General features: G+C 41.0%; 1 protein-coding gene across 3 annotated transcripts in view; it reads left to right on the forward strand.

Moving 5' to 3' along the window:
• The window catches only part of LOC139941977 (high affinity cAMP-specific and IBMX-insensitive 3',5'-cyclic phosphodiesterase 8B-like), a 232362-nt gene that overhangs the window by 17715 nt on the left and 191035 nt on the right, over positions 1–23612 (forward strand). For all 3 annotated transcript variants that reach the window (XM_071938629.1, XM_071938628.1, XM_071938630.1), the window contains one exon: positions 21196–21779. In XM_071938629.1, the coding sequence (XP_071794730.1) occupies positions 21522–21779 (258 nt within the window). In that variant the 5' untranslated portion in view covers positions 21196–21521. The remainder of the gene's footprint in view (positions 1–21195; positions 21780–23612) is intronic.

Below are 23612 nucleotides of genomic sequence, written 5' to 3' on the forward strand. Positions count from 1 at the left end.
TTGTTGGGTAAACTACAGCTGGTTTGGGCCAATTTGATTGAGAGTTAGATTTACTGTAAGCAGCATTTTTAACAGATTACGGAACACGGAATTTTTTGTAATAAAAAAAGTGTTTAATGCATTTATCCCACAACGGAAAAATATATAACAGAGGGGAGGTCGGACATTCTAACGTGTTCATTTTTAAAAGACAGAATACGGACATTGTATGCTCCATGGTTGTATTTAATAGAAAAGTTTGTAACTGCAATATCCCACAACGGCAAAAATATAACAAAGAGAGGTTGTTGAAAAAAATTCCCCAATACTCGAATGCCGGCATTAAAGACGGAATTTGGACTTTCTTGTAATTTAAAACACACCGTTTTAAACTGCATTTATCCCACAACGGCAAACATAACAAAGAGGGGATGTCCGACATTAATCATCAACTTGTAAAAAAAAATTCACCAATACTGATGCCGTTATTATTTAAAGACGGAATGCGGACAAAAAATGGTTCGAACTGCATTTATCCCACAACGGCAAACATATTACCAGAGGGGAGGTCAACTTAATAACAAATGTTCCATTAAACTCAAACGCTGGCATTATTAAAAGACGGATACGGTATTCTTGTATTATTTTTTTGAAAAAGTTTGTAATTGCATTTATCCCAGAACGGCAAAAATATACCAGAGGGCGATCAATTTGTTAAAAAATGTTCCCCAATACTCGGCCGGCATTATTCAAAGAAGGAAAACGGACATTTTTGTAATTAATAACAAAGATTTTTTTACTGCATTTATCCCACAACGGGGAGGTCAACTTAATACCATTAATGTTCCATTAAACTCGAATGCCGGCATTATAAAAAGACGGGTTACGGACATTCTTTTGTAATTAAAACAAGAAAAATGTTTATTAAACTGCGTTTATCCCACAACGGCAAAAATATACCAGAGGGGGAGGGGGTCAATTTGTTAACAAATGTTCCCTAATACTCGAGTGCAGGCATTATTAAAATACGGACCGTCTTGTAATTAAAAAAGGGGAAAAAAAATATAAAACATAGGGGAGGTCGGACATTCTTAACTTGTTTACAAATGTTCACCAATACTCAAATTCCGGCATTATTAAAAGACGAATACGGACTTTTAAGGGTCTTTTAAATGCATTTATCACACAACGGCAAAAATATAACAAAAGGATCGAATGCCGGCCAATATTAAAATACCGATATTCTTAATAATATGTGTCCAACAACGGCAAAAATATACCAGAGGGGAGGTCAGACATTCTGAACTTATATTTAAAAAAAAGTTCTTTTTCGAATTCGCTTCCTTCTTATATTATTAGTCTGATATACAGTGAATCCAAATTATTAAGAATATACCCCTGTAATATTTATTTTATTCAAAATGTTCCTTTCAAAACGTTTACCACATCGTGATGTTTACCGGTCGTCACCATGTGCTGATTTTGCTCTTTAAAAAATATGGACTGTGGGACATGATAACAGCCGGACCTCCAACCCATTTAAATAATTGCCATGGATTTAAAAAAAAAAAAAAACTTGATGCTCCCAAAGCCAGCCACTCCAGGCATCAAAATTTCCTTAGATGTGCCGCACTTGTAGCTACAATCGCAAAAGATACAAAATTGTTATACTATGTTGTAACTTGATACAAAGTATAACACTACTTCAACATTTTTGCTTTGTACGCCGCCACTGCTCCCTGTATTGATGGAGATTCCTTATCGTCAGCCTTTTTATTATGTGCTGGCTGAGCGGACGTTCTGAGTTCCCAGTCAGGCAACTACGCTGAATCCGAGGTCAGATTTTACGCATGAACGCTCCTCGCAAGGCAAAGATTGAGTGGAATCTATGGGACAAAATGATAGCCCTCGAATCTCCCTCGAACTCCCCCGTTCCTCGCTCGCACTCGCTCGCTCCACGCACGCAAAACTCGAGTGTGGTAAACGAGTTGCTTCGAGTGATTTGCGAGTACTCGTTCCTCGTATGGGTACTTCCTCGAAATCATCACTGTACATGTAGTTCTTGAAATAAGGTCCCACTTCCGGTTGACCCGGAAATAAAGGTCAACATGGGGCCATACCAACCCGATGCGATTATCCAATGCCAAAGGAGCCCATAACTGAAAAAAAGAATGAAAATCGGTTGTGTTGGTTTTGAGATAAGGTCCAACTTCCGGTTGACCCGGAAATAAAGGTCAGAATGGGGGGTCTTAGTTTTCAAAGTTAATATTTAATGCCTAAGTAGTCTATAACTGAAAGAAGTTTGAAAATCGGTTGTGTAGTTCTTGAGAAATGGTCCAACTTCCGGTAGACCCGGAAAAAGAGGTCAAAATGGGGTCACGGATTTTCAACAAAATTTAATGCCTAGGGAGTCTATAACTGAAGAAAAAAATTAAACATGTTGTGTAACTCTTGAGATATGGTCCCACTTCCGGTTGACCCGGAAGTAGAGGTCAAATCGGGGTCACGGTTACCCGAAGCAAATCTCCTATGCCTAAGGAGTCTATCACTGAAAAAAACTTTGAAATCGGCTGTACACTTCTTGAGATATAGTGCTGCAAAGAAAAACTCATTAAAGCTTCTAATTAGCATAAATTAACACGTGATGACGTCACAGTCTTTAAATTGTGTTTTTCGTACTAATAAATTTCATAAGGTACAAGATGGTATGTAACTTACCCCAATCCAATGACTTCTACAAAAACCCAATTGTGTATTGCACTAACCATAGGAAAGATGTATGAATGCAATGATCAATGCATATCACATTGTACCCATGATGCCAAGATTTTTAATTAATCATTAATTATTGACGTACTTTGACTGATTTTAATATACTGAAACATCTCTTATTAGAATCAGTAAATTTTACAACACAGAATATGAAATTTTGAAAACAAACAGATAAATTATTTTGAAGTTATTGTCAATTATTGTGTTTTTGACCTGTAAAACGTTTCCACTTTTAGCTCCCTATGTTTTGTACACAGAAAATAAAACGTGCAAACGTATGACGTCATGATGACGTGACTGAAAGCGTTAGGGTGGAAGTCTTATCTACACTTCCAGACAAGTCCATAACCGAAAAAAAAATTTGGATTGGATGTTTAATTCTTGAGATATGATGGAGCAATATTGCCTAATTAAATATTCACACAGCTGTAACTTGGATAATTAATTAAGAATTTTAATATAATTAAATCTAAAAATTAAGTTAGGCCATAAACTTTCATATGATATATGATTTGTCACTTTCTGATAATTATAATTTGACATTGACAATTTTAAAAGTCAAGTGTTAAGTCAATACGATTTTGAGGAAAGAAAGAATAATAATAATAATAATAATAATAATAGTAATAAAAAATTATCGACGATTACAATAGCTGTTCCGACTGAAGTTCGGAATAGCTAATAATAATAATAAAAATATATTTATAAACCGCCAAATTGCCAAAAAAAACCTCGGAGCGCTAGATACAAAAGTAAAAAGCAATTTCCAAAATACAACGTTACACAGAGGGTTTTCGAAGAATTTAAAATGACAATTACAAAAAATACTACAAGGCAGTTTAAGAAAACCCCAAAATCTGGACCAGCCAGTGAAAAATTAGAAACAACTCTGCAAAAACAGTTAAAAAGGAAACAAAATACAATTGATTAAAATAATATTGTCTAAAAAGGTATGTCTTCAGATGACGCTTAAAAATGTCAATACATGAACAGAAGATGTGATGGAAGCTTATTTCATAAGGAGGGGGCAGCGATAATGAAGGCTCTGCCACCATAGGATGATGTCCGAGGAGGTGAGGGTTGTTGCAAGAGGTTAAGAGGATGAAGGGGGTGTGTGGGTTGATGAGGATGAACGAGGTCCTGTACATGTATGTAGGAAGGGGCAAGGTTGTGGAGTGCTTTGAAGGTAAGAATGAGAGTTTTGTAGATTATCCGTTTTGATTTGAAGCTCAGTGGAATGACCCCAGTTGAAAGTGATGATTGATTATCTGAACCATAACTGGCAACAAACCGTCCATGCACTTTTTGAGGAGTGTGGTAGGGATAGGATCGAGTGGACAGCTTTTTGAGGGCGAGTTCATTGTCATTTTCTGAACTGTATCGGCAGACACTTCATCGAATGTTGAGAACAAGGATGCGCATTGCTGTTGTGAATGTAATTGCAGACCTGGCAGACTTGTGGAGTCCAGTTCACTTCTGAGTGTGCATACTTTTTCCACAAAGTAATCTGCAAAATCGTTGGCAAGAGCATTTGTGGAACGGTGAGAAGGTAACTTCATCCTCTCGTCAGGAGCACTCAATGAGGTAACAATCTGAAATAGCTCCTTCGTGCTGCTATTTACAATACAGGATTTATGATAGTCACGTTTAGATGTCTCAAGGCACCGTTTGTATTCCTTGCAATGTTCAGCATAAATCTGTCGGGCAACCTCTAGGCCAGAGTTCCTATTATGGCGCTCAGCGCGTCGTTTCAGTTGTTTCAGTTTCGTCAGAGTACCAGAAACAATTGGGTGTGATGATGATAGATTTGCTCACCTCTGGCGCGTGCTTATCTAAGAGCTCTTGCAGAACTGCATCAAACTGGTCGGTTAATTTGACGAGATCGACAGCAGGTTGAGAGAGTAGTACAGATGACTCAATGTCACTCTTGAAGCTATCAAGGTCAGTTTCCCGCAGCTTCCTATACCGCAGTGTTCTCAAAAGAGGGGCTGGACGTTGAAGGTTAAGGTAACAGCCCAGGGCATAATGATCAGATGGAAGACCTTGGGTGACGTTTGGATCAGAATTCACGGTTGACCTTATGCGTGAAAACATCAAGTCAAGTGTGTGACCGGAGCGGTGAGTGGCAGCCATGATGTGTTGCTGGAACCCAGCGATTTCTGTAAGATGTAGAAGGTTCTTACCGTAGCTATCTTCAGGTGAGTTGACATGTAAGTTGAAGTCACCAAATAGTACAACCTCTCCCGGTACAGGAACAGTTGACTCTAGAAGTGTAGAAAATTCCTCTAAAAACATACCGGGAGATGACCTGTTCTTGGATGATTTAGGTGACGGTAAATGTTTAACATCCTTATGCTGGAAGTTTTCTTTGACACTGTGACGTCCATACATTCAAAAGATTTGAATGAGCTGGTTTTCTTCTTCTTTTTCTTCCTTATAAAGTGCAGCCTTCAAATGGTTGAAGATGTACGCACTGCGTGTGAGCGCATGTGTTGACTTAGGCAACTAGCCTTGCTCAAGGCAGTCGCATTATTCGCTCCAAAAGACGACGCTGTAAACCCATCCGTATACCCTCTGCGTGGTGTGTGCGATCACACCGCATGACCAACTCGTATACACACTGTCACATCGTACGACTACTGTGCACACAAGTCATCCGCACTCGTACCACTAATCGCATGCGGAGGCCGTCAGGCCGACAGCCTTGTCGGGTCTGTAACTTCCGGGTTTAATGTGTTGTATTGAAAAATTTCCACTTGTGGAAAAAATTGGGGGGCTCTCGGATATGCTAGTATGCAGCTCATGAATATGTATATCGTTCGTCAGACCTATCAGACAACACAGGATGTGAGGCAAATGAATTATTCATTTTGACGTCCAATCACGCACATCCCTTATCATGTTCGCTGAGCGTCCGTGGTGGTGGTGTGTGATGTAAACATGTCTCGTCTTTCGCGGGCATTATGGTAATAAGCTGACCGTGGGATCTCTTCGCTTATTGTAGAGGTCAGTGGCTTCAACACAGACCCTACAAGGCTGTCGGCCTGACGGCCTCCGCATGCGGATAGTGTATGGGGGCATCGTGTCGTGCGATGTTACGCACAGTGAATACGTGTGGGTTTTTATACAGCGGCGGGCTTTTTTCGGAGTAGGATGGTTGCTGTGGCCCAGGTCAGGAAGTGGGGCGCCGTTGTCAGTTGAGAAGACTGATGAGAATTGCTTGTTCAGGATATTGGCCTTAGCTTGAGGATCGGAATGAAGAAATCCTCTGGCTTTCAATGGTGCAACTCCCGAGTGGTCACATCGCTTAGATTTCACCAAGGCGCCTAACCTCTTATTTCTACCACCTGCAGGTTTGCTGTTGATGATGTCGTGGATGTATTTGTTGTAGGTGTTGCGGCAGACTTGTTGGGCCTTCTTCTTGATGTGTTTGAAGCGTGACCAGTCTCTGATTCTGTCTCAAGATGCGCTTAGTATTTGCGTTAAACCAAGGTTGATTGACTCTTGATGAACTTGTATTGGAAGGGATGCATTCGTTGATGATGTTTTGTAATTCCTGTTGCAGTGTGTCGGCGAGGTGATTCACTGGTGTGGAGGTAGTGAAAATGGCTGTGTATTCAACTGCCATCTTGTTGACTCTTGAGCGGATGGTGTCAAGATCAGCCCTTTTCCACAGCAGTATTTTGCGCCGGACTGGTTTCCGCCTGTATGTACGTCATATCGTTGTTGGTAGGTCTGTACAGAGATGCTAAGATAATAGACTGGTTGCCATTGATGATTTTGGCCACAACTATGTCTGTCTCAGACATGAGGTTGATCTGGTGGCTGCTAAGACTGCTGTGCACAGCAAGTAGAGCTCCACCATAGCCGTCCCTTCGGTTGCTTCTGTAAACATCGTTTCCTGGTGGGAAAACTTCGCTGGTGGCAATGCTAGATTTCAGCCATGTTTCGCACTCGAAGACAACGTCAGGTTTGGTTGCATCCAGTACACTCCAGAATTCAACACGCTTGGCGAAAATACTTTGGAAATTCACCTCGAGTAGTCGGAGATTCTTGAAGGGATGGTGGTTGTTTCCCTTGTTGGGTGATGATTTGGCAAGAGGGGAGCCAAGGTGGCTTGAACTGATTGAGCTCGTAGAAGAATGGGACCCATGGTATGATGCACTGCTATCTGAGTCATCTAGGAGTGTTGAGTCAAAAAGACCCGAAGAAAACTTGGGTAGCCCACACTTATGACATTCCCATGGGAGATCTGAGCGGCCCAAGATGTTGAGGGCAGAGTCGGTTAGGCCAACGCAGTCGGAGTGGAACCATTCATCACATTATTCACACAGGATGCTGACTTTGGCACCTTTGTAGCTGGTACAAGCCCTGTTGCACTCGCCGCACGGGAACTTTGGCGGGCGTGGTCCAGGGTTTGGCTCTACATCCCCAGCAAGCAGGAGTTGTTGGAGTTTGTAGCGATTGTTTATGTTGGTAGTATAACTAATAATCATGGTAGGGTATGATCACTGGGCCCATGATGGATGAGGATGGATGAGTGACACTTTTTCACAAGTCAAATTGATAGAAAACATAATAAGCAATGACAAGTGGTTCTTGAGGATGTGAATCAAAAAACAAGTACATGTAGCACAGGGGGAATTATAGGCAAGGGGCAAGACCAATGATGATACCTTGTCAGTTCACGCTGGTGCCAGCTTCCACAAGCATGGTGTCGGAATTAGGGTCCTTTCACATTGAAGCCTACATGAAGGTGGTAACACATCAATCAGTTCAGTTGAGGGCAAAAAGTAGCGAGGAAAATGTCACCAAATACTGTAGCTAGACTTGGTGATGAAATCGACCACTATAAGATTCCAGAGGCAACAGTTCACTTGAGTTGATGAAGAAATTTCAACAGCAGTATAAACCTAGAAATGTGTGATTCTAAATCTGATTTTGACACAAGAAACAAAAATCGTGTTGCCAGGTACAACGCATGCGCAAATCTTTGCTATTGGTAGTAGTGAAACCACGTTTAAAGATGAAACCACCACCACGCTGTGATGTTCTGGGTTTGTGAATGATGTCATAGTTGGGCAGCGATTGTTTAATGGAGGCTAGTGTGCAGGGCAAATTTATCAGTGTCATGATCCGACACAAAATCACAAATTGGTGCAACCTTGTTATTAATAAGCATTCCACAAAGCAAACTTGGTCAACAGCGTCCCTTGTTGTAGTGGTTGTTTCCTTATTACTGGAACATATATCAGATTCTGCCGCTGATTGTGATTGATAGGAACACAGGTCAGATTAATGTCAACCACACCCCTGCGCACAGGTAAGTTCCAAACAGTTTGACGTTTCATAGATATTGACATGATCTTACGTTTTTGTGGATGCCAGCATGACAACCTCTTCTCGTAGAGTTTTTTAGTCAGAATACCAAGGTGCGAAAGTAGGTGCCATAATGGATCAGGTAGAGGATGGTGGTGATTACCTGCTCCTTTCAGTGTGTGACCAGTCAGACTTGTTAATCTACGCTGCCAGGCATTGGTTAATACATTACTATTGTCTTATTTTCCATATGTACATAATATAGCACGGCGATGCATATGCGATCGCGACGCACCAGGCGAGTCATAAATGTTTACATTATTTTACAGCGCTGCCACGCGTCATTGCTCTCACTATAGCGCCCTAGTTGTTTGTTTACGCGCATATTCAATTTGCATAATTTCAGGCCTCTTTAGTTTGCTTTGCGCTTTGTAAATAATTTGCCGAATTTATTCAGTTTGGGTATTCATGGGAAGACGTTCCACAAATATCAAATTAGTACATGAGGGATAGCAAGTAGTAGCAGAACCACACTTTCTCATTTTGGTACGTTGATGCCACACCTATATTTGTCGCCGGGCTGCTATAAGCAAATTATATTCATTGAGCCTTGGGTAGATAACCCCAACATTGGAGGCAAGAGTGAGAGGAAACACGCCCCCCGTAAGTACTTTTAGCTTAAATTTATTTATTATTTATTATGTACTACTCTAGGTTTTACTTGCACACTCCGGTATATTTTATGACGACATTTGATCTTTAGACCCCCATTGGCAATATTCCAAATCGGTTCATTACCGGACATATATCTTGGTTCAAGATTTGTTCTTTGGAATTAGCTAAGACCTTGGGAAGTCTTAAAGTGATATATAACTTGGCTTAAGATCTATTCATTGATTTTTATGATTAAACTAAGGCTTTGAGAAGTTTTGAGAATAGTTATTGTCGAGTTCATGCATCCAGGCATTGCGAATGGAATCAAGAATACCGCAGAACTCAGTTGTTGTAATTTTCTCTCAGTCAAGCTTTAATGTTATTTTCCACTCCTTTGTGCCAATTTAAACATTTGCAAGGGATAATGAGTGGCTCGCTGATGCTATAACTTATCCCTAAAATTATATATACTAAGAGTAAAGAAGAGCTCCGGTTCAGTTCTATTTATTCAGGCCGAGAAACATGTTCCATTTTTATGGAAACGTAAACCTGCCGCATTTTATGTTATTTTGCTGATTGAAACGGAGTTTTGTCTGATTGAATTTTGGGCAGATATTTCAAGTTGCCTAACTTCACTGTCGTTAAATTATTATTATATTGATTCTTGGGAAGATAATAATGTACACAGTTGTGTAATTTAAATTTACTCAATTCTGGTTCTTTCTTTTAACTTCCAGATAGAACCGTTCTGACTGTCGTTTTTTTGTGTATATATGAACACAACACTTCAACTGTAAATAAACATGAATAAAGTACTCTAAGAACTCCAACATATGTCTGTTTGTCACTGCCTGTGAGTAGCCTTCCTTCCAACTCGGTTACAAGTGCATGAAGGGTTGCTTTATTGTAGCACAATGGAGACATGGTTGGCAGAACAAAGACTCAGTGAGCACGTACAAAGTACTAAGAATCGGTGACAGTGTCAGCTTACGTTGCATGCATCAGCAAGCTGGGTGGTTAGTTCAGTAACATGCAGTGCCAATCCAGGGCAAAAATTGAGAAGATAAAAACTCTCAAAACAGGGCGAAATCTCCAGCGAAACGCGGTAGAACACAGTTCTGTGTAGACTTTAACTTATTACTTGTCACAGGAACATATTTAAAGAGACGAAAAACGTACAAAACACTGAAAAGGGAGTATAAAACAAGAGCAGAATGTGACGTGCCACAGCTCGAGGTCAGCGCAATTAGTGTAGAGTGTCTTGAGTTATGGTGCCACTTCCGGTTGACTTGGAAGTAGAGGTCAACCTGGGGTCATGGTAACCTAAGGCTAATCTCCAACACCCAAGGAGTCTCTAACTGAAAAAAGTTTGAAAATCTGTTGTATAAATCTTGAGATATGGTCCCACTTCCGGTTGAACCGGAAGTAGAGGTCAACTTGAGGTCATTGTGTTTTTAAAATTAATCTCCAATCCCCAAGGAGTCTATAACTTTAAACAGTTTAAAAATTGGTCGTGTATTCCTTGAGAAATTGTCCCACTTCCGGTTGACCCAGAAGTAGAGGTCAACTTGAGGTCACGATTTTTCGAAACTAATCTCCAATCCCCAAGGAGTCTATATCTAAAAACAGTGCAAAATTCGGCCGTGTACTTGAGATATTGGTGTGTACAAAGATTTCCCAAGTTAATATGCAAATGAGGGTCACGTGGTTAAACAATTAAGAGTTTTAGCATTTTAAAAATTAGGAATTAAGCTTTAGTTCTAAGCTTCAATTTGATACATGATTTAACTCTTTTGACGTTATGGTTTAGGAGATTAGGCTTAAACAAAAAACGTGTTCAAATCTATGGGTTTGTTGCAACATATTTATACATTGTAACTTGTCAATAGAGGACGGTATATAAGATGAGTGGTCTTACTATCCACAGCTCCTTTTATCTCCATAAGTTCAATTAAAAAGTTGAATAAAAGTTAAAAAAAACTAATATTTGACTCAGGATTGTTTGATTTGTTGGTTTCTTGAGTTCATAACAGTATTTTTAGAGTCCATTGTCATGAGACAAACTACTTAAGGATAAAATCCTTGTATTTGGTCGGTGGGTTGATGTTTGATCTAGCACGAGTGGATTTCACTGAATTCTTAACCACCAAACTTTGCGCTTACGATCACCATTTCCTGCTTACTGTTATGTGCAAGCGCGGAATATAATGTGCGAGCTTGGAAGCACACAAACAAAAGAAATCCCTGCTAAGCAGTCTATTTCGCTTGACGTAAGCACAGAATTCACTGCTTCTGCAAAGCACTGAATCTTTGCTTCCAGAGCAGAGCATGACATTGGGCCCATTCACACAGGATTTGTCATCATGTGCAAGTTCCCATCATGATAGGCCTGGGTGACTAGTGAAATTTACTACTCGACTAGTCGCACCTCAAACCCAATTGTCAAGATAAATTACGGATTCTCAAGATTTGTACCGCAATGTGCCGCAAATTACACATTTATTATGTTGCAATTACATGTAGTAGTAAGCAACACAACTGTTTCACCAAACAAGTAGTCGGGACTTTGTTTGTAGTCAACGTGTGGGCCTGATTAAGTAGTCGCGACTCTAATATAATGGGTGCGTTCGTTTAGCTTCCCTGGGTCAACCCCGGTGTGTGGCGTTTTTTTTCTCCAGGGCGAACGTGGGTAATTACCTGCACACGTTTGTCCTGGGAAAAAAACACGCCACACACCGGGGTCGACCCAGGGGAGCTAAACGAACGCACCCAGTATGTAGTTGCAACTTTAACACTAAAACATACTAGTCGCCTCGGCCTACTTTTGCACAAGTAGCACGGTTATTGTGCAATATGCAAATCCAATTTTTTAGTCACTGTTTTCGCAGTGAAAGTTTCGCTGGAGTTAGTCAATTAGTCAACTGAAGCACAATTAGTCAACTGAAGTAAATGTTTTGAAGCAATGCTGAAGCAATGCTCAGAGGCTAGTACCATCCTTACTTAATATTTGAAAATTAGAATATTTGAAATCTGTTTTTATTAATCGATTATTTATACATAAAACAGCCACGATCACTCCAGGATCCTGTAATCGATTTTAGTATGCTCCTGCAGGGCCCTTGCTATAGTCAGTTCATGGTTCATGGAAATGTTTTCGAAAACGTAAAAATACCACACAAGCTTTTAAGACCAGTTGTTGTTGGGTAAACTACAGCTGGTTTGGGCCAATTTGATTGAGAGTTAGATTTAAAATGTTAGCAGCATTTTTGACAGATACGAAATACTGAAATTTTTGTAATAACAAAAAGTTTTTAACTGCATTTATCCCACAGCGGTAAAATATATAACGAGAGGGGAGGTCGGACATTCTAGCGTGTTCATTTTTGAAAGACAGAATACGGACATTGTATTTAATAAAACATTTACGTTTTTAAACTGCATTAAAACGTTTTTAACTGCATTATCCCACAACGGCAAATATATAAGGGTAGTCAACTTGTTGAAAAAATGTTCCCAATACTCGAATGCCGGCATTATTAAAAGACTTAAAAGACGGAACACCAACCTTCTTGTAATTTTAAACAAACAGTTTTAAACTGCATTTATCCCACAGGCAAACATATAACAAAGAGGGGAGGTCCGACATTAATTCTCAACTTGTAAAAAAAAATGTTCACCAATACTGATGCCGTTATTATTTAAAGACAGAATGTCGAAATTATTGTTTAATAACAAATTTATAAAAAAAAAAATTAACTGCATTTATCCCACAATGGCAAAAATTTACCAGAGGGGAAGTCAACTCAATAACAAGTTCCATTAAACTCAAATGCTGCCATTATTAAAAGTCGGAATATGGACATTCTTGTATAATTTGTTTTGAAAAATTGTAACTGCATTTATCCCACACACTGGCAAAAATATACCAGAGGGGAGGTCAATTGTTTTAAAAAATGTTCCCCAATACTCGGCCGGTATACTCAAAGAAGGGAAACGGACATTTTTGTAATTTATAAAAAAAATGTTTCAACTGAATTCATCCCACAACGGCAAAAATGTTCTAGAGAGGAGGTCAACTTAATACCAAATGTTCCATTAAACTCGAATGCCGGCATTAAAGATTGAATACGGACATTCTTTTGTAATTAAAACAAAAAAAGTGTCTAACTGCATTTATCCCACAACGGCAAAAATATACCAGAGGGGAGGTCAACTTGTTAACAAGTACTCGAATGCAGGCATTATTAAAAGACACAATACGGACCTTCTCGTTGTATTAAAAGACGGAATACAAATTGTTCTGTAATTAAAAAAAAAAGTTTTTAAATGCATTTATCACACAACGGCAAAAACATAACAAAGAAGTATCAACTTGTTTAAAAATAAAATCCCCAATACTCGAATGACGGCAATATTAAAATACCGATATTCTTAATTTAAAAAAAAGTTGTTTACTGTTTTTATTGAATTCGCTTCCTTCTTATATTAGTCTGATATACAGTGAATACAAATTACTAAGGATACCCCTGTAATATTTATTTCATTCAAAATTTTCCTTTCAAAACGTTTTCCATATCGTGATGTTTATCGGACGTCACCATGCGCTGATTTTGCTCTTTAAAAATGGACCGTGGGACATGATAACAGCCGGACCTCCAACCCATTTAAACAATTGCCATGGATTTATACAAAAACGTAATGCCCCCAAAGCCAGCCACTCCAGGCCTATAACAGCCAGGGACAAAATTCCCTGCAGCAGCACTTGTAGTACAACCGCAAAAGATACAAAATTGTTATACTATGTTGTAACTTGATACAAAGTATAACAATACTTTAACATTTTTGCTTTGTAGGCACTGCTCCCTGTAGTGACTGAGACTCCCTATCATCAGCCTTGTTATTATGTGCTGGCTGCGCTGAAGTTCTGATTTCCCAGTCAGGCAACTACAATTGGGTATTGACACTGAATCAAGATGTAAGAACTTATGCATCAATGCTCCTTGCAAGGCATTGATTGTGTGGAATTTTTGGGATAAAATGATAGCCCTCGACACCCCTCGAAACTGGCCTGATCCTCGCTCGCACTCGCATGCTCGATGCGCGAATAACTCGAGTGTGGTAAACGAGTTGCTTCGAGCGATTAGCGAGTACACAATCCTCGTACACTAAATTTAAAGTTGCAATTTTAGAGAATAAAGAAACACCATGCACATACATTGTTAGGCAAAAATTCCGACTACTGGCACCCAAACAAAGATAACTAGTGTAGGGGGACCACCAACATGTAAAACAATTGATGAGCATTTGTACACAAACATATGGGAAAAGTGATTTTTTGCAATAACAAAAAATGCTCAACCCTGCCAGTTGGGCATGCATCAGATTCTTAAAAGGTACCCCCTGGTGGACTTATTTCAGCAGAAAAATGTTAGTTGTACTCAATGTCACGGTTCATGTCCGGTTCTCCTGGACTATATAAACTCATCTGTCCATATGGTCTTGTTTACAGCGACATGCTACAAGGACGCTGAGCTCATGCTCGCGATTTAATGCACAAACAGCTATCGATGAATCATTTACCTCCTTTGACCCCAGTGAAGGCGCTTAACAGACCATTTCTTTAGAGTCAGTGGTCTCAAAGTATCAGTATTGTGATTAATGCACGAAAGAGAGGGGAACCTTTGAAAGCAAAAATGTGGCCCCTGATTATGTCTGGAAGTATCACTGAGAGAAAATCACAAAATTGTGACAATTTTATTGGTTCATTTTGTTAAAAAGGTATTTATTAATAGGAATAACAGTGTTCGAACTCGATCTTCAGTGTGTTGGTGGCTAGCCTTGATCAAGGCTGTTGACGTACTGTTCCGCGGCGGCCCGGTTCGCGGCTTACGCATGCATTGCATACACAAATGTACATTACCATACATTGTACAGCGAGAACAGTATATAGCGTAGTTGTGAGTACGGTCATGTCTTTGTACTTTCAACCTTGTACACATGGCTCAAACAACAGCCTTGATGGGTTTGTAAAGCTTTTATCGGAATTCCGATAAAAGGGCATTCATGATGTGGGCGTGTCATTCTAAACATTGGCCAATCACAGGCGCGATTGAGAATGACGTATTACTGCTAGTCTGGTTCCCAGACCCAAAAATCTCCGCCTAGGCTCTGTCGAATTTAGGGTTCGGTATCACCCAAAATCACGTGACCAAAAGAAGTTATCCGAAATGTTCCGAACGTGTTGTCTTCAACATTCGGACAGTATCTTGATGTTCGGTATGGAATCGTAATGTCCGTCCTGTCGGCCGTAGATCCAGGAGTTTTTATGCCAGCTATTGTCAATGCAGGCGTTGTGCCTAAATAAAGCGTTTGCAAAGCGATGCGACAAGTTCAAAATATATAAACATGGGAAATCGCTCCGGGATCTTGTAAGTTTTTGTCCTTTTTCTTAACAAATATTTTTTCAAAGGTGTTTTAATTGACTCGAGTGTTCATTAGACATTGATTGATTGAGGATTAAGTTTCATGATTTTTAAAAGTGGTAAAAATGGGGCAAATCTGGTGACTAGCTGTCGAAATTATACGTGTTGAACCAGATTGTCATTAATTGACGATCAAAATAATCTCTTAACCCGCCGGCCTGGTGGCCATTGGGAGGAGGGTTACGATCGCAACTAGTACGTGCATACATGGTTTCCCTGGAGATGACCCCCGACCCTGACAAGTTGCGTCATGCTCTATTTTTAACCGTAGGTGGTACCTGACCTAAGATTTTTATATATAGGACTCTTTCTCTGTACACAGGAACAGAGTCCTAACTATTGAGGCCCGTTTCTGGGGCGGAAAAATTTCACAGCTTCATAACTTAAATCTTACCTGCAACAAGCCACTAATTTCAACAGATTCACATTCCATGGCGGCATACATTTTTCTGCGGTGGGTTTTGGTCCTCATATTTTCCTCACAAATCTGTCATTTTCGTGAAATAATGCAGCTTCCAACGTTAAAAAATTCCCGTTTCGATCGTTTTCTGCGGTGGGTTTTGGTCCTCATATTTCCTCACAAATCCGTCATTTTCGTGAAATAATGCAGCTTCCAACGTAAAAAAATTCCCGTTTCGATCGTTTTCTCACACTGTTGTCTGCTGCCGTGCGTACGCGTAAACATTCGCGTGCAAGACGCATGATGCAAGCTTAGACGCATGAATTCTTGGTCATCGTATCTTGACTGCACAGCGTTAACAACACAATTCAAAATTTGCGCGTCGTGCGACTTGCGTACACATGGCAGACTGTGAGAGTACGAACAAAAATGGGAATTCCTTAACGTTGGGAGCTGCATTATTTCATGAAAATGACGGATTTGTGAAGAATATATGACGATCAAAACCCACCGCGGAAAAACATATGCTGCCATGGAATGTGAATCTGTTGAAATTGGTGCTTTCTTGCAGGTAAGATTTAAGTTATGAAGCTGTGAAAATTTTCCGCCCCAGAAATGTACCCTGATGTCCAGGACGTTACTGTAGTACAAAACGAAAGTGTAAGGCCGCCAGGGCTAGCCACGTCCATGTGTGTATGTGTGTACGCTGTACACGAGCTGTATGGACATGCTACATGCTTTTTATAGCATTGTCAGGAGCGCGGTGTATTTTATTACCTACCGGTCGGTATGGTGTTGAACAGCTTCAAAGAGAGGGGTTCCTTGGGCCGTTGTCTTGCGTTTCATTATAATACGAGGACTAGCATCATAATTACAACGTAGCTGGTAGATTTGTCCCTGAATTGGAAGCTGCTGTAAGTGTAACGCTGTAGTGTAGTACAGGTTGGGAGGTGTATATCTCGGGTATCGCCATGAGTGCTTCCATGCGAGTGGGTTGTCTGTTTCGAGCTCGAAAGTTCTTACCTTCTGAGGCTACTCTCTACCTGTACAAGACAACTATACGTCCCCTCATGGAGTACTGTTGCCATTATTGGGCTGGAGCTACTGCCTGCCTTTTATCTTTACTGGTCTGTAGCCAGCCGTTGCCTGTTTTACAGATATTTCCATGGTAATCGTTCCACCAGTCTATCCAACCTTGTTCCTCATGTCAGGGTGTTTGAGCACAACACCAGGCTTTCTGCTTGTTCTCATCCTTATACTGTGGCTGTGCCAAGATGTAGAACAAAGAGCTACTCCAGTAGTTTTTCCCTCGTACTGCATCTCTTTCGAACTCCTTGCCTGGTGCATGTTTCCCTTCATTCGATAATCTTCCATCTTTTAAGAGGAATGTAAATTCCTACCTTCAGCTCCACTGAGTTTCTGCATGTCTATGTTTTCTTCCTTGTAGCCCTTAACCAAGAGTGGCTTTTAGCCTTGTTTTGGGCGACTTGCATGAAAAAAAAAAATAATAATAATAATAACAATATAAAATTTTTTAAAAAAAGTACCTACTAGTAGTATGGCAAGAGTTAGTTTATGAAATTGATCTTTACTTGTAGTTGTTGTTCAGCCACACGCCATCTTCTACTGTCTGGTATCTTTTCGACCAACATATATTTTCGATCCCCATCTTTGATTTACCGCGAGAAACATAATGAATAATATGTCTACATTAAGACAAAATAAACAGCAGGGTTTCTTATCTCATCTGGTCTGTGTTTGTGCTTCAAGGGAATGGGGTGTGTTGTACTGTCATATGCCCAACACCTAAGAATTCTTACCAAGTAGCCATCTTGCCGGAAACCCATGACACCTGGATACTATTCACACACTGTATGGTCTAATTTTCTTTCTTCTATTTCTAAACCCATGATTGATGCTTTAAACGCGGTTGTTTTATTTTGTTGGAAGCTTCTGTAGTTGTATTGCAAATTTTCCAGCGACTTACAGTTTTAACTGTAAGTCGCTGGAAAACAACTTTGTTTTACCCTATTTCTACCTCCATAGTTTTACTAGTAGGGATTTCATTGCAACATAGAGGTATGATTGCAACTACCGTCGACGAGCACATGTGTGCGAGTGCTTGCAGAATGTTGTGATTGACATCGCAGTGAGAGTTTATAGGTCAACCGACAACCAATGAGAACGGGTTGTTAGTAAACACTAGCGGAAAACCCGCTACGCGCGGGTCCCGCTAGATTTCCGCGCTTTTTCAATTTCACAAAGCACTTAGATTGATCTTAACTTTGTATCAATCTTAATTGCTAAGCAAAGAGTGCCGTCACAATACCCATTACCCTTTCCTTGGTTGTACTCTGTTTCGTTTATTTTTTCCCGTTCAATTTATTTTTGTTCCTGTCCCGTATCATTTATTAGTCCATTTTCTGTTTTCCTTTCCCGTATTAATTCCCCAGCCCCATAATTTTGTTTTCGGCCTGCATCCTGGTTTTTATTTTATCGTCATTTTTTTTTTTCCGTTTTGTGTTATTTGTCAGTCGAATTAATTTTGTTAACCAAAGCTTAAAAATAATTTGTCATGTGCAATGAATGTCAATAATGCGTAAACTTTGAAGGCATGTTTTACTACCAAAAAAATTGTGTGTTTTTGGAGGGGGGAGGGGGTGTAGATGTCGCGAGTGTTAAAATAAAAATGAATGTCCCCATGTGTAAACTTTTAATGTAAGGTGTGTTCTATTCAGTTTGCTTGAGGACGGATGCATGTGTCCTGAAAAAATGGAGCTGCGTGATAGGTGCCGTTCCCCCGTTCCCCTGCCTCTCCCTGTCCCAAGTGCTCTAAAGCCCGCTTCCGATCTCCATAATCCCGTCCTGTAGCAAAAGTTTAATAAAAGGTGCCGTTCCCCCGTCCCCTTCCCTCTCCCCGTCCCGCGTGCTCTAAAGCCTGCCTCCGTTCTCCATGATCCCGTCCCATAGCAACAGTTAAACAAAAGGTGCCGTTTCTCCGTCCCACTGCCCCTCCCTCTCTCCGTCCCACGTGCTATAAAGGTGCCATTCCCCCGTCCCCCTGCCTCTCCCCGTCCCACGTGCTCTAATGAAAGAAAATGATTCTCCATGATCCCGTCCCATAGCAACAGTTAAATAAAAGGTGCCGTTCCCCCGTCCCCCTGCCCCTTCCTCTCCTCGTCCCAGTTAAATAAAAGGTGCCGTTCCCCTGTTTCCCTACTTGCTCTCCCCGTCCCACATGCTCTAATGTCTGACTCCATTCTCCATGATCCTGTCCCATAGCAACAGTTAAATAAAAGGTGCCGTTTCCCCGCCCCCCTTCCCCTTCCCTCTCCCCGTCCCGCGTGCTCTAAAGCCTGCCTCCGTTCTCCATGATCTCATAAACTGGACTCATTTAAAACCGCTCTAAAAACACACTTATTTAAATCCATCTAGCCTGTTCAGTTTCTGCTATTTCATCCCACTTTTAATTGTCATTTTTTGTTACCATACACTTCTTGTTCAGCGCTTAGAAACCTGGTATTAAGCGCTATAAAAATGCATGTTATTATTATTAAATTATTAAATAAAAGGCGCAGTTCCCCCGCCGCCCCCCCCCCCCTTCCCTCTCCCCGTCCCACATGCTCTAAAGCCTGCCTCCGTTCTCCATGATCCCGTCCCATATACGCCTCTCTTAATATTTATGCAAGACGTCATAATGCTTATGATGTACTGTACGCGCGCTTGTATTGTACGCGCGCGCTGCCCATAGCAACAGTTAAAACGGCGCGCAAAACCCCACCAATTTTGGTGGTTTTTTGCTCATAAATCTGTCAATTCTCAACGGATTTTGTTCAAAAATAGATGAGTGTCAATACGAAGTCAGCGTCTTTCTTCCCTGTAAATATTGCGAGGTTTGATGCGGTATCCAGGGAGGAGATCCCATAACATACACAAACACACGCACACACAGCTGTGTTTATGGTGTAAACCGAGGACTTCTCTTTGTTCTACCATTGTTTGGTTTATTTTTCAGACGTCCCCATTGATTTTGTACATGAAATCAAATTGAGGACGTCCTCGGTGTGACTTTTCCCGGATCCCCTTTTGTTAAAGTCCTCGGTTTGAATGCGTAGACATGCCCACACACACACACACAAATCGGCTATTTATAAAGAGATTAGCATAATGAGCTCCGCCCTAAGTTTTGGCAGTTGCAAAACCATCTAGGCGCTACCTACAAGTACATGTACTCATGTACCGTACGTGTACCGTATACAGATGGTACATGTACAGTACGTATGTGAACATACGCTGTACACGTATTATATATGCACTGTGCTATGTACATGTATGTTGGGGGGGGGGGGTGCGCTGGCGGAATTCAGTGATGGGGACTGGGATTTTGCAGATCGCGGCTTGCTCTAGCGCCTTGATCAAGGCTAGTTGGTGGCTGGCGCTGTTAAGGGGCCTCGCTTCGGGCTCAGTCCATTAATTGCGCCAGCCACCAACCCGGTCATTACCACGCAATGAAGACCGGGTCCTCGCATGGTATTCCCCAAGTATGAACCGAGCTGACGTACATTATTTATAAGGCAAAGTAAACCCAACGTACAATGTATATAAACATGAAATAGGGCCCCAGGATAGTTTATCCGCAAAATTTCGCACTGACAATTACCTTTCTCCGCTTACTCTGCTAGTGTCAAATGTCTGGCTGTGGTGACTCCTAAAGTAGAGTGTTGGTGTATACTTATAATAATACATGTAACTTTTTAGTGTAAAGAGTAATTTTTCAGATCCTTTAGTTGTTTGTAGTATTTTTGTTGGTTTCATTAAGGTAACATCTGGTCTGGCCTAATTTTATAATTATTTGTTTTGGGATTTAATTGGGGAATATAGGCCCATAAATTTTTGTTTTCTTGTAATGCTTTTTTATTTTGCTGTTAAGCGCTTTGAGGAATGCCAATTCCTTCCTCCATGGTCTAATGTAGTATTTCTAGTGCTATTAGACTTGACTGCTGCCTTATAAGTTATTGTGTCTATGAATATATTCCGTCTTCGCCAACTTAGGACAATGTGGTCTACGGTTTCTTCATATTTTTTGCAGATCCTACATTGTGGGTTCGTTCCATCCTTGATCATGCAATGGTGAAATGATCTGGTGTTATTATTATTATTATTTTTATTTGTTTTTTTATGCTGAAATTAAAGCATATCTTTTACATTAATAAACTCAATATTGAGCACAATTGAGTACAAATTTCTTTATCAATAAAGGGTGTTTTTGTACTGTAATTCTGTAATTGCAAACATATTTCTGTCAGCTGTTTACGAACACCAAGAGTTTGTGTCAATGGTCAAGACAAACTCTCTAGTTTTATGACTTGAAACTTTATATGATTTGCTAGTGTGAATGATACAACCAAATTGTTTAAAAACACTGATGTTGCCATAATTATTGATGTTTTTCATGAAGTACAATGTACAAGTAGTTTTTGACAGTGTTGACGATATTAACATGATCTGCTAAAGTATTTGTTTAATGTTTAAAGTTGTTCTATTTATAAAATGATAATGCTGGTTTTCTGTAACTTTTGTCATTTTCAGATGCCTGTGAACACAGCTTATCGTGAGAATTTTAAAGACGGTTTGTGTCACTGTATTCTCAACAGCTATTTCTGATTGCTGGTTAAGCTCTACAATATTATAAATGAGGTTCCACGTGGATGAACGAACAGAAACAATCAGCTACACTGTAGCTTACTTATGGAGGTGAACCTGGGGATAAGATTGTCAAGGATGGTGTTAAAACAAACTGTCCCTGTGGAAACTTCCTCTGTATCATGTTAGCCATGCATGCAAGTCCATGGATTGATATGGTTTGTTTGATATATTAGTAAGGGATGCCCTTTTTATTCTAGTCTATTTCCGATATGGGCTGTGCTCCAAGCATTACAGTATCTCAAAGTGGTGTTGTGTACTGTCGAGATTCAGATGATTCAAACTCTCCAAAGCCCTCATTCAGTCAGCAACAAATTGTACATATAAGGAAAAGTAATACAGCTGAGTTGTCAGACACTGGACTATCTGCCGCAGGTACAACAGTTGCAGTTTTTCATAGGAAAGAGCGAAGAGGAACTATAAGTATTGAAGCTGAAACACAAACCAGTAAATCAACTGTCAGTATGAAGGTAAGTTTTATGGACTGTACTTGTGTACAGTATATAAAGTTGTTTTAAAGGGAAACAATGGTTTCTTATGAAATACTTTCCTGCTGATAATGTTAACTTCAGTGGTATATAATTGGCCATTGCAAATTTTCTCTAAAAGATTATGGATCATGTACAGTACACATGGCGCAGGCGGCGCTACACCGTGGGGTGTCGTGGTCTAGGGCGGGGGACTCAAGTTCTGTAATTTACAGAATGTGGGTTTGAATCCAGGCCTGGTCAGTCACGACACTTGTGTGATTGAGCAAGGCACTATATCATAATTACTTCTTCCCATCCAAGAATTGAAATGGGTGTTGGGGAAAGCTAAAGAGTAACCTGTGTTTGACTGGCATTCAGTTCAGAGGGAACATAAATATTCTCATTCATTTAATGCCAAGAAAACCGGCCTGATATTGGCTCATGACAGACTTTTTCACCAAATAGGTAATACATACATACAAACATGTACATGAGTCGGGAGCTAGACCCTGTAAAATGCTCTATGTTAGTCTTTGGTTAAATTGGTTGCGTTGTTCATTTAGAAGCGCGATGTCCTTGTCCCATGCTTTACTCGAAGCCAACACTTTGAGCCAAGACTAGGGGAGGCCTACATGGCCCTCAACGTCCGTTATGTGTGTGTGTGTTTGTTGTGTATTTTTAATACACGTTGTGCCGGATGCGACCAGAAAAAATAAATATGTCAGTCGTCGAGGACCTGTCTAAGGAATGTCATAAAATCATTTTGAAAATGAGGATGAACAACACGTAATTACCATGTAAGAGTATCGGTATGTTTCTGTTTCTGTTTTGTCTACGCTGCAGTTTAAAGCCTGTTAACACTGGTCAGCTGGTAGTGGTGGCCCAAATTCTGGACATGTTTTCCAATGGCGCCAAAATCTGGATAAGTTTTCAGCTATTTTCCCCATGACCCGCTTACATGCCTGTTGTAAAATTAATGTCTACTTCACTCTACTTACCGGTAGAGTCGAATTACTAATTTGCATATTCCCTATGCCGCGAGGCAAAAATGCTAAGACTTTCACACACAATAGCGCCCTCCACCGTCCTACCCATAACGCCCCGCGACATGCCCGTCACGGAGTCGTCCTCTTTTCTCTTAGCCGCGAGTGGGTGAGGTTGTGTTTTAAATCTGTTCCACAGTTCAACCGTTGTCTAAACTCTATCCTCGCTAAGAGTGCTTAAACGACTAGAAAAATTGTAGAGTTGTAGTTGTTGTTGTAGTGAGTTGTGAAATAAACTATAGTTTGATTTCGTTGATAAAATAATGAGTAGCGTAAAGAAACTGGGGAGGGCTTCGGCTGTCACTACTGGGGTTACGTCCGTTTCCCCGGGACAGTCGGAGCTCTCGGGGGGCTGCGCCGGCGACACTCCGTCGCCCGGCTTGCAGTCCTCCAGCCGGCCTACGCAGCCTCTGTCGGCTGCGTCGGCCGGAATACCCACCGATCAAAGAGGGGTTGCTTCCCGCTCCCCCTCCTCGGTCAGTGTGCGTGGATCGACCCAGTCGAAGGTCAAACGCCCCGGCAAGGCCAAGAAAACCCGCCCGCCCCGACGCGTCTCTGTACGGCTGGGGGGCGACCCTCGACCCCCGCCAGGTAGCGGGGTATGTGGGGCCCGGAACACCACTCGACCCACATCAACGTCCTGGAAATGCTGGCGGTCCGGAATGCCCTCCAGCACTTCTGGGCACAGTTAGTGGGGCAGGCCGTCCTGGTGCGCTCCAACAACGCTACAGTGGTAGCGTATATCAACCACCAGGGGGGCACCCGGTCGGCCCGGCTGTGTGCACTAGCC

This window comes from Asterias amurensis, chromosome 9, assembly GCF_032118995.1.
Source record: "Asterias amurensis chromosome 9, ASM3211899v1".
In the NCBI taxonomy this organism is placed as follows: Eukaryota; Metazoa; Echinodermata; class Asteroidea; order Forcipulatida; family Asteriidae; genus Asterias; species Asterias amurensis.